Source organism: Cetorhinus maximus, chromosome 5 (assembly GCF_964194155.1).
Source record: "Cetorhinus maximus chromosome 5, sCetMax3.hap1.1, whole genome shotgun sequence".
Lineage (NCBI taxonomy): Eukaryota > Metazoa > Chordata > Chondrichthyes > Lamniformes > Cetorhinidae > Cetorhinus > Cetorhinus maximus.
The window spans coordinates 93,766,977-93,779,805 of NC_135883.1; the positions used below are offsets into that span (position 1 = coordinate 93,766,977).

The 12,829-nt window shown below is 42.1% G+C and overlaps 1 protein-coding gene across 2 annotated transcripts in view; it reads right to left on the minus strand.

The window, feature by feature from the left end:
• The window catches only part of lama4 (laminin, alpha 4), a 216,703-nt gene that overhangs the window by 54,291 nt on the left and 149,583 nt on the right, over positions 1-12,829 (minus strand). For both annotated transcript variants that reach the window (XM_078542209.1, XM_078542210.1), the window contains exons 25-26: positions 8,791-8,962; positions 1,136-1,267 (exon numbers count right to left, since the gene is read on the minus strand). In XM_078542209.1, the coding sequence (XP_078398335.1) occupies positions 1,136-1,267; positions 8,791-8,962 (304 nt within the window). The remainder of the gene's footprint in view (positions 1-1,135; positions 1,268-8,790; positions 8,963-12,829) is intronic.

The following is a 12,829-nucleotide window of genomic DNA, read 5'->3' on the forward strand; positions in this document are numbered from 1 at the left end:
TGCATAGTGTCTTTAACTTATTAAATTAAATTAAGTTGCTTCACAACTCGGAACATTATAAAACAAAGCCACATAAGGAGATGATAGGTCAGATGATTAAAAGCTTAGTCAAAGGTATGCGTAAACGAGTGTCTGAAAGGAGGAAAGTGAGGTAGAGGGCCAGAGAGGGAGGAAATTCCAGACGTTGGGGCCTAGGTAACTGAAGGAATGGTAACCAATGGTGGAGTGATTAAAATTGAAGACATTCAAGAGGCCAGAATTAGAGGAATGCAGGTACCTCGTGGGGTTGTGGGATTGGAGGAGATTACAGAGATAGGGAGACCCAGATCATGAAGGGAGTTGAAAACAAGAATGCGAATTCTAAAAGCAAGGCATTGCTTGACTGGGACCAATGTAGACCAGCGAGCATGGGGACAATATCAATCAAGATAAAACAATAATATGTACATTTATGTAGACCCTTTCACATCAAAATTATTAAAAGCATTTGAAATAAATTGTATTTTTAACTACAGTAATTGGCATTATAGGGAAAAGCAGCTGCCAATCTGTGTCAGCACAAATAGACATTTATAGCTGATCTGTGGTATTAGATGAAGATAATATTGGTCAGGTGAACATAGGTTGCAAATCTATGAAGCATTATCTGGTTATGCAAAATTCCTTTGCGTGTTGTTCTAATTAAGTTATTACCTCACTTTATTTTAAAGCATACAGAGAACTAGCCTAGACAAAAGGATTATTTGGTCATTCAGCATTTAATTCTTTTGGTACTGAATGCTTTTGTCTATTCCTCAGTCAAGTAATTTGCCAATGGACCCATTCAATCCACTGGCCCAGGCAAGAAGTGACAAAATTCCTAGTGTGCATTGATAATGAAAATTACACAGCTATATTTAATAATGTACATGTGGTAATGTTGTCCTTTTATTATAGGCACAGAAGTGATCAATGATAATATCACAAGCTGAATTATTCAAATATTAATTGCAAGCCATCCTTACTAATACATTTTAATACAATATTCTATGATTAATAGTTAATCTAAACTTTCATTTTACATTTATGAAACATTTTAGACCTGAGGCATTCCTTGAGTTTCCAAAGAAGTCAAATCCTGCCTTGTATCATTTACCTCATGATATTTTGCATCATTTATACGTTTCCTCTTATCAGTATCCTCTAGGACAACAGGGCCTTTGCTGAATCCAAAATCATAAACCAAGCGTATGTAACCATTTTGCATTTCCATACTGAAGAACATATCCTGAGAGAAGTATAGAAAAATATATTTGTATTAAAAACAAATGAATGAGAATATGCTTCAAGCATGCCTTGAAATGTCATTGCAAATGAGTTAAAAGTACTGTGGCATTCAGAAGTACTTAATAGAGAATTCAAATAATTTAATAATAAAAACCCCTTGGTGATTTGGGGGTGGGGACCGCTCGCCGAGGGGAAAATGACGCGGGATGACGTTGGGAGGAATCCCCGATGTCATCCCGGGCCATTTAAATTTTTAGGAAGGCGGGCGGACAGCGAAATCAGCTGTCCGCCCGCCGACCTGTCAATGGCCAATTGAGGCCATTGACAGGCTAGTTAAGATAATTAAATACCTGCCCGTCCAGCCTTAAGGCTGGCGGGCAGGCTAGGAGCCCCAGTGGGCTCCAGATTATTCATGAAACTTCATCCACTGGCGGGATGAAGTTTCATGTCTGTTTTTTAAAAATGTAATAAATTTTAAGTATTTATTACTAACATGTCCCATCTCGTGCGACATTGTCACATGAGGGGACATGTTAATAATTTTAATATTTTTCTATTTTTAGACTTTACTTACCTGTCACGAATCTCCTTGAGACAGGACTTTGACAGATGGGGATTCCCTCCCAGCTCCGGAACAGGAAGCGCATAGCACTTCCTGTCGTGCAGGCCGCTGGGCGGGCCTTAATCAGCCCGCCCACTCAAAATGGTGGCTGGCCCCGTTTCGGTGGCGGGGGTTGGCTGTCCACCCACCGCCGAGCCGATGGGGCCCACACGCCATCCAAGGGCAAAATTCTGACCCACAAATTCTGGAAATCTAAAATAAGAATAAACAAGTCATGGCTGAAATAGACAGCAGGCTGGCCAGTAAAAGGTGAAGGGTGATGGAATCATAATCACATATTAACTCATGTTTTCTCCATCAAATGCAGACTGCCCTGCTGTCCATTTCAAACGTATTATCTGGGAGCAGTGAACATGGGAGTAATACATTCTTTAGATTTCCAAGACTTAAAAACTCATCTGATATTAGCCAAAACAACTAATATAATTATGATCACATTGAGATGTTATGTCATAGCAGTTGGTAAAGGCTGCTCTAATTCTTTCTCCTATCTGGAGGATTTATTAAATAATTTACTTCACTCAATTTCTTTTCAATTCTGTAAAGCCCACTAAATCTTGCATGTAATAAATCACCTAGCACTGGTAACAAAACTAATACTTTCTCTCCAGAAACAGAACTGCGGGCTTTAACTTTCTTATCTGCCTTCACTTTCATCACTTGCTGTGATATCTTTAAAAGTTTCGTAGCCAACTCACATGCTCTGTTCAATCCTTCCCTGAAATTTAATACATAATCCAAGAGAATAGTTTCTGAATTTTGACCCACCAATTTCTCATGAATTAATTTCAGTGCCCCCCTTACCTCATGACCATAAACTAGTTCAAAAGGGCTAAACCAGTCAATGCATTAGGAACGTTTTTAATAGCAAATAACAAGAATGGAATTCCTTTGTTCCAATCCTGTGAATAATTCGGACAGTACGCTCTCATCATAGTTTTTAAAGTTTGATGCCATCTTTCCAAAACTCCTTGTGACTGCGGATGATAAGCTGTTGACTTAAACCGTCTTATCCCCAAACTGTTCATTACTTCCTGAAACAGCTGTGACATGAAGTTTGACCCCTGATCTGACGCATTTCCTTAGGTAAACCATATCTTGTAAAAAATGTAATTAACTCCTCCACAATCTTCTTAGTTGAAATATTTCTTAAAGGTATCGCTACAGGAAACCTGGTAGACACATCCATTATTGTCAGTAAGTACTGATTTCCACTTTTAGTCTTGAGGGGGGGGGAAATCCTACACAATCAATCAATCATGGCCCTAGTAAAAGGTTCTTCAACTGTTGGTATTGGGATTAAAGGTGCCAGCTTCATCACTGTTTGTGGTTTTCCTGTTACTTGACATGTATGATAGGTTCTACGGAATTTGACTACATCCCTGTGCAATCCTGGCAAAAAAAATACCTCTGTATCTCTTCCTAACTCTTGTGTTTTCCTAATTCTTAAATGTCCCCCCATTGAGATTTCATAAGCAATCCTCAGAATCTGATTTCTATACCTTAATGGGATAACAAACTGATGCATCTCCCTCCAACTTTCATTTGCTGAGGCATGATCTGGCCTCCATTTTCTCATTAAAACATTGCCCTTAAGGTAATAACATACTGGAATACATTTTGCTTCTGTTTCTGAATAAGTTTTCTGATATAACTGCTTTAATTGCTATTCATTTTTCTGTAACCCAACTAACCTCTTTAAGTTAAAAACTTCAGCTGAATTGTTCTATAGTCTTTCCTCCCGAACAACGTTATCAAAGACAGTGCCAGCTAATTGGATTTTGACACCTTCTCCTTGCCTTTGAACTGCCTGCCTTCTTTGTTTATCTTGTTCTTCCAGATGAGCTTTTGATCTCGTCACCACACAATCTGGAAACAATCCAGGAGGCTCCTTATGTAACACTGCTGTTGAAAACACTTCCACAGGTTACTCAACTGCCCTAGGCATCACCCACATTTGTGATTCAGCTCTATCATTATCCAGAATAAATTGAACCCTGCAATGGGCAATTTTTGCACTACTCCAACAATAGCTTCACCTATCCTCCATTTGCTCTTTAAATTTACCTTCCACAATGGAGTAGATTTAGCATTTCCATGAAACGCAGTTATTATCACCTGCTCCTGCAATACTCCCTCTGAACAGCAAATATCACTATCCCACAACATTAAAGATTGACTCGCCCCTGTGTCTCTTAACATTGTAACATCTTTACCTATTCCACCCTGTACACATGGAAAGACTTTCACATACAAGGGCCAGAATCTTCGGGTCGGCGAGCGGAGGAGGGCCCCGCTCGCCGACGCGTAAAATGACATGCAGTGATGTCGGACATGCGTCCTGATGTCACTGCACGTCATTCCGATTTTCAGTTCAGCGGGTGCGCACTGGACTCAGCTGCGCGCCCGTCAAACTGTCAAAGACCTATTAAGGCCATTTAAATGTCAATTGATATACTTAACGGAGCTGCCACCCAACCTTAAGGTTGGCGGGCAGGTGAACAGCCTTTGCATTTATCACAAAATCTCATCCACAGGCGGGATGAGGTTTCATGAAGTGTTTATAAATTGAATGAAAGTTTTTATTAAAGCTCATTGACAGGTCCCAGCTCATGTGATATTGTCACACAAGGGGACATGTCCTAAATTTTTTATTGTCTTTATTAAAATTTTTAAAAAGCAAACTAATCTCCCTGAGGCAGCTCTGTGTCTCAGGGAGATTCCTGCGCTCTTTCGCACACATGCGCGAAAAAGCGCAGGCACCGACTCAGCCTAATCCCTACGCCCACATAGAGAGCGCTCAGCGCTTCCTGGTGTGAATCAAGCTGGGCGGACCTTAATTGGCCCACCCACATAAAATGGCAGCACGTAGCCGATCGGCTGCGCGCCCACCTGTGCCTGCTCTGCCCAACCCCCACGACGAAAAATCCTCCCCAAAGTCTTTCAACATTTCTGCAACCTGCTCCTCAGAATTCTCTTGGGTAAATTGTGAACACATTCTTTATCTATCACTGATTCTCCCTGTTTTACCTGTACACAAACCATTGGTTTTCCCTGTGCCTGAACCTCAGAACCCACAGTACTTTTACTTTCAGAACTTCTCTGTATCCCAATAATTCCAACAGATTTTTCCTGCAATTTCCAACATACTGACTTTGTGTGCCCCACTTTATTACAATGAAAACACCTCAATTTTCGAATGTCATTCCTACCCTCAGCACCTTCCTTTTTATTCTGAGAAAAAAACTTACAGGGAATTCCCAGCCATTCCTTTTCTTCCCTGGCTACCTACCTTGCTTTCACCTTCCCACTTTCTATCCTTTTCTGATTTGAAAGGATGAGGAACAAAAAGTTTAGCTATGTTTACTAACTCATAATCATCAGCTATCTCTGCTGCTTGTCGTACAGTTTGAACCTTCTGTTCCTCTACATAATTTCTCACTACCGAAGGGATTGAGTCTTTAAATTCTTCCAAAAGAATTACTTCTCTAACAGCTACATATGTTGTCTCTATTTTTTAATGCCCGTATCCATCGGCCAAAGTTACTCTGTTTTACCCTCTCAAGCTCAATGGGCTGAATTTTGCCTTCGGCGAGCAGGGGGCGGGGCCTGCTCGCCGGCGTGTAAAATGACACGGGATGACGTCAGGGGCAACTCCCGACGTCATCCCCCTCTATTTAAATCTTCAGGAAGGCGGGGGCGCAGCAAAATCAGCTATGCGCCCGCCGACCTGTCAATGGCGAAATGAAGCCATTGACAATGGGCAGGCCAGGAGCCCCGGTGGGCTTCTGAACCGGCGGGATGAGGTTTCATGTCGGGTTTAAAAGACTTTAATAAAGCTTTAGTGAAATTTAATAACATGTCCCATCTCGTGTGACATTGTCACATGAGGGGGAGATGTTAAGGATTTTTTTATTTTTCTATTTTTAATGTTTGTACAACTGTCAGTAACCTCCCTGAGGTAGCACTTAGCCTCAGGGAGATGTGCGCTCTTTCTTGCGCATGCGCGAAAGAGCGCACTCTCGCATTTCGGGAATCCCCCCCCACCCGCACAGGAAGCACATAGCGCTTCCCGCTGGGCGTCACGCTGGGCGGGCCTTAATTGGTCCGCCCACTTAAAATGGCGGCAGGGCCCGCTTCTCCGGTGGGGATCAGCTCACCGCCTGCTGGAGATTGGGTCGGGCCTGCCCGCCCGGTAGGCAGAAAATTCTGCCCAATATAAGTTTTCCCAGGCTGTTTTCTCATATCCCTAAATTTCTGCCTGTAAGCTTCATGAGCTAACTCGTATGCACTCAAAATAGCCACATCATAATTAACCAATAACTCTTCAGACAACGAAGCATATACCTCATGTGCTCTATCCAGCAACTTAGGCTGTAATAATAACATCCAGTGCTTCTGTGGCCATTTCATCTATTTAGCTATCTTCTCAAATGAAATAAATAATGCTTCAACATCTTTTCCCTCAAACTTTGGAAGAGCTTGTAAAAATCTAAACATCTTACACACTGGGTTTTAGGTAAAAGGTTTTTCCATCATAAGAACTCTCCTCAGAAACCAAGATCTCTTTTTTAACTTCCAGCCTTCTAAACAGGTATTCTCTTTCTGTCTCTTTCTCTCTTTCCTGAAATTCTAGTTCCAGTTTCCTTTCTTTCTCTTGCCTTTACACTTGTTCCCTTTTAAATGTTGTTTCTAAATCCTTTGCTTCTAATTCAAGTTTTTTTCAGTTCTTTGCTTGTTGAAATTCAATCTTCTTCATTTCAAACTGAAGTCTCACTGCCTCCAGCTGTGACTCACTCGTGCCAGGTATCACTTCCGACTGTAGATGCTGTGCTATACTTTTAATCATATCTGATTTCCCCTGCAGGTAACCTCAATTTTAACTTATCTGCCAACTCTGTTAACTTACTCTTGGTTATTTTTTACAAACCAATCAGAGTTATATCTTCTCCTCCCAGACAAGTCTTAGCAATTGCCGAAGCCATCTTGCAGTCTCACCACTTCTAAAAAAACCTCACCAACTTCTGAATTCAAAGTGCTTCTCATCCTTGTAACCTTAAGGTGTACCAATTCCGAACCAATCAAGAATTATAAATATTATCCTGGACAAGCCCCCAGTTGTTATGACACTGCAGTTGGTAAAGGCTGAGTTATTTAAAATCCCAGTGGGAAACTTTAAACAAGTATCATAGCCTATATTTTCCATTGGTATGTTTGAGATGCAACTCTGAATTCAGAAATGAAACCACCAAGCCTCCAGAGGTTGTTTGTATAAATTAAATTAAACATTAATTAATTTTACAAGGTATTAAACACATATACATCTACAAATTTCTACCATAATAACTATTAAACAAATCTCCAAATTAATCACTCCTAAAGTCTTCACCATGACAACAATAACCCATTGACTTTAAACAAACACTAGGCAAAGCATATTTTATCTTACAAATTCAAAATGAGGTTCCTTTCAATTTGTTTCCTTTGCAGACAGTTGTAGGCTTACAGGCACTTAGATATCACATGCCTCTACCTCCCACACACAAAACTCTTCTGTATATATCTAGCCTTCCCTTTGAATGTAAATTCTCATTGTATCACCAGGTCCTTTGAACTCCACCTCTTCTAACAATAAAACCCCTTTCATAGTACCAATTTTATTAGTAATATAAACATGTTGCTTGGTGGCTCCTAGATAGGTGCAAGATTTTACCCCAGTCTTTGAATGGTTTATTCAACAAATTTCAAATGCACTCTTTGCCTGACTGTTTCATATCTCAAAACTACTATTCATCAAAGCACCCAGACTAGCTGGCTTTAATCCAATTAACACACACAACCTCACAGACACAGACCCTACTACAAGTCTCATTTAAAATAATTTCCAATAACATTATATACATTAATATCTCTTCATGACATGGGAGTAAAATTCTCATTTGAATTTAATGGAAACTTATATGATGGAAATTTATCCAATTTTGATGGCTTACTCATATTGTTAATGTTTTTGCTTCTACAAAGCCCTTTTATATGGTTGTGATAATATTACTACTACTGTTCCAAATAAATCATTAGTTTTTCACTAGCAGTTATTAAAAGGGTTATACAGGTTCCGTCTAAGATTGGTCAAAGCTCCTTGTGATCTTGCAAAATTTTATGAGGATAGTAGAATATGTTTGCTGTCACAATTTAATCTGTTTCCTTCACCAAGCTTCTGATTACCCTTCGTCATTTTTCCCTCTTTGGCTGAGCATCCATTTCTGTGAAGCATTTTGGGGCATTTTGGAATGTTAAAGTTGTTTAATAAATGCATGTTTTTGCTCCTGTTCTGCATTGGTAATGAGAGTTACACAGCTATATTTAATAACAGTACAAGTGGTATTGTTGTCTCTTCTTAATGGGCACAAAAATGATCAATGGTAAAATCACAAGCAGAATTTTGTGATTTCCATATTCATTCTGCTGACAGGCCAACATTAATCCGGTTGCTAAACACAAATTAATGACAGATGGTGGGGTGGATTAGTATACTAAATGTTCACATTATTCAATAGCACAATGAATTTAAATGAATCACAAGATATTTAAGTATGCGAGGAGGATTTTATGAAATTTAATTTCAGGCTCTGAGAACACAAATCGGGAATTCAACCACAGGATTTTCCATCTATTAATTTTAATTTCTATTATTCAATATTGGATGGAAAATTCCATGCAACACTAACCTTTATGCTCAAATTTCCTTAACACACTCTCGGTGTATGAAGTTCTGTGCCTAGAGCATAATTTGATAAAGTTTCCCTGTTATTTTTCTTTTTGGTTAATTGTATTTTACTTTCTAAAGAATCAAAATAAATGCCATTATTAAATTATTCCTGCATGGTGCTGGTTGTCCTTACCCCTTTCACCATCAGTAACAGGAGGGCACTGTCAGCTGGTGTGCGAATGTCCAGATTGAACCGAGTCGCTATGTTGAATTTCCCTCTCCTTTGTATGTTACGCACAAAAGCATAGCCTGAGCCGTCAAAGAAGAAATTTGCTGTCCTACTCTGGGCAAAAGAGAGTCTGTACCTACAAATAATTCAAGAGGAGAAAGGAATGAAACACATGTGGATTGAAATGATCTGTGCAACAGTAGTAACAGATGATAACACATTTCTATTACTTTTGCAAATATGCAACCCTATAATGAATATTATGTTTTATTCTTGTTAATCTTCACCATCAGTAAATTTATCTCCTCCTCCAGTTCCCCCATCAGAGATGGATAACATCATCAGGCTAAATAGGATTTCAGGTGACATACTTCAAGTCCCTGCCAATTGTGCACTTGATCTGATCACTGGTGATCAGAATCTTGGAATCATTTTTCATCTCCCTTGGGGGAAGCCTACACTCAATTATTTCCCTTACAAGCAAGATGGAAAAATGCTCATAGGTAGGATTTCCCTGTCGGCGAGCAGGGGACGGGGCCCGCTCAACGACACATAAAATGGCATGTGGTGATATCGGGCAGAACTCCCGACGTCACTGCACCCCATTTAAATTTTCCGATAGGTGGGGGCGCAGCAAAGTCAGCTGCGCACCTACTGACCTGTCAGTGGCCAACTGAGGCCAATGACAGAGTAATTGAACTTAGTAGTGGACCTGGCTGTCTAACATTAAGGTTGGTGGGCAGGCCAGGAGCCCCAGCGGGAATTAGAAAAAGCATGAAACCTCATTCACGGGCGGGATGAGGATTCATGTAGGTTTTAAAAAATTTTAATAAGGTTTTTGTAAAAATTATGGGCATATCCTAACTCATGTGACAGTGTTAAGGAAATTTCATTTTTCAATTTTTAGCTTTTTTACATTTAGAGCCGATGTCCCTGAGGCTGCACTTAGCCTCAGGGAGATGAATGTGCTCTTTCGTGCGCATGCGCGAAAGAGCGCACTCTCGATTTTGGGATTTCCCCCCCCTGCCTGCACAGGGAGTGTATAGCACTTCCGTGCAGATGTCACACTGGGTGGGCCTTAATTGGCCCGCCCACGTAAAATGGCACCGTGCCCCCGATTGGGGGCGCCTGTGCGCGGCCGTCCTTCAACTTCGCCCCTGACGGTGGGGGGGAAATCCTGCCCATAATGAATCGCAGGTGCAAATGTATTCATGTTACTTCATTGCACAACATGGCATATTGCTTTGAGCATGCAATATGCTGTTTCTGTATCACCTCATTATTCAAAATACTTCATTCACAATATCATGAGACAGAAAGTATTAGCAGTCACAGAAATAAATAAGAGAACCTTTATAATGTGACTAACATTTTTGGATGCTTTGAATTTAATTGATTTAATTCAGCGCACCATGGTTCAATAGCTCTCTAACTCTTCCACCTGATCTTCTCCTCACTGTTTTCATTTTATAGGGTCCTTTAGATACTTGTCTTCCCTGGTAATTCAGCTGGCCATTGCCTCCTGGGAGATTCCCTTTAGAAACCTGCTTTTTCTTAATGCTGTTAATTTTGTAATTACACAGAATATCAAAAAGAGGCAGCCTTTCAGTGACAGGGATCCTAGGTTTAAGGTAGCACACTGCATTCAAGGAGCAAGTACTCAGCCTGATGGGTCAGAAAGCTGCAGTGATAGTGGGCAATGGCAAGGTTTGTGGGCCTGTGCCCTCTGCAGGTGAGTAGATGCAAAGTAGTACTTGTATTTGCTTTAGCATTTTAAAGAACTAAACCACCATTGAACTGCCTCTCCCTCGTTCTCATCCTTGACTGCAGGGCAGAATCTAATCGTCTGGCTGACATTGTACCAGCTGAGCAAGTGAACAAAATTAGGAAGGTTGGAACAGGTACTGGATGAGGTCTCAGCTTTTCTGCAGTTGCCTCTAGTAGCAGATTCAGATCTCATGGTTTGACAGACATCAACCTACGTACAGGTAGTGAGGTTGCCTTCCCAGCATCAGTAGCAGATGACAGGAGTGCTGGCAGAGCTCATTAACCTCACGTGTGACAACATTAGTGAAGTTTCTGCATTACTTGAATCTGTGGCAGCTCTGAGCTGTAATTGCTTCCACCTCACCCACACAACCCCCAGCTACCATTATGATGACATTGCCCCACCACAGGCTGCTATCTCTTCCTCACTGGAATTCGGAAATAGTGGGCCAGCAACTGTCTCGTGTGCTGCCTGAAATAACGGTGATACACCCGAGCTGACTCTTAGGATTCAGGCCTGCCATATCTTCTGCTCATCAGGCACTTAAGGGGACTGCAGGGGGCCTTCCTCCCAACTGAGGACCCTGGGATACGACATCTTGCCCACCGAGAGCTGCTGGCCAATTAGAGGATGGTAGCTCTTGTACTCAGCAGTGCTACGGAGGAGGACGCAGCTATTGTTGGAACAACACCCTCACCCGCCCCCCCCTCCCGCACCTCCTGAACCCCAGAGTCCTCGGATCGTAGAGCAACCCAGGAAAAAGGTAAGTGCTGATGGGTAGGGGGTTCTTGTGGGATGGGGGTCATGGCGAGAGGTGTTCTATGGGGGTTGGTAGCAAGGGCAGGGGTGTGCCTCTCAGGCCACCCCTCCTACCCCATGTCCGTGGCCTTGGTCATGCAGATTGAGAGATTCTCCAGTTTAACTAGTTGTGCAGGCCACACGTTGGCAGATTTTCCTGGAGCTGTGAAAATTGTAGCGGAGGTGGGAAGAGGCCCTTAAATGGGTGTTAATTGGCCACAAGGGTCTCAAGTGGAGGTGAGGCAGGAAGGTCCAGCAAGGACCATCCCGCCCAAAATTTATTACCGGTGGAGGCGAGAAGGTGTCAGGTTTCAGTCCCAGTGTCAACCCATCTAATTTTCAGGCTCCTTCCTTGCCTTCTGAAGATTCCACCCTTTGGGTGCAATTTTAACCCCAACATGATGGAAGGAAAAGGGTTGGGAGGGGATGGGGGCGGGTGTTGATGGGTGGGTGGTTTTAAGTTGACGTGTAAAATCTGTAGTGAACGCTTCTACTGCCAGCTTAAGCATGGTGGGTTTGTGGGTGTGCAATCTGAAGAGGCGGGGCTGTGATTAGTATTATATGTGAATGAGGCTCCGCTCCTCAGACTTGAGTCACCATTTAAATTTAACATTGGATGGCTGGGCTTCCCAAGGCTTGGGAAACGTAGCAACCAAAGGGAAGTGCAAGTGTTTTTTAAAGTACTGCCTGTGTGCCAGGAGGACATGAGCACTTTGTCCAGCCCAACAAGCAAACCTGCGGCCACGAACTTCAGGCGGATAGCTCCCCGCCTGCAATCTCCTGGCACCCTCTCTGCCTTCCTCCCCTCCACCTTCTGACAACTCACCGCAATGCACTGATCTTTTCTTTCTTGTCTCTATGCTGTTGTGCTCCATGTGCTCACCACACCCTGCACCCCTACCCTGACCATGCCCCAGTCATTTCAGATTGCTGGATGTGGCTGGTTTTCCCATCTGACAGTTGGCTCTCAATCAGCTGGCTGCCAGGTGGGCAACGGAGTAAATCAAATGCTCAAGGGGCCAAGCTGTTAAATTTGGCAGGACCTCCAATTCCTGGCATTTCCATCTTTGCCCCCCAAAACATGTGTCCCTGCTTTTCCCCAGCCTCACGATAAATAATGGGGCCATTGTGCCCAACTTACATCTTTTTAAATTGTGCCGGGGCTCATATTTTATCATATGAATGATACAAATGTTTGAATTCTTTAAATCATTTTTAGACTTGTCACTTATTTTCTAATTTTTGCTCCACCTTGATTGCTATGTAGTATGTACTGACTGAGACGGCAGGTATGCACTTTCCTACTCGGGTTGAGCCAATCTCATTCTTGAGTCAAAAGCCTGGAGGTGAAATTCAACCTAGAGTGATTGATCCTTCAATTTATTTCTCTCTTCCTGTGGGAAAGCATCTTCCTCGAAGTCTTCGTCATATTGGGTA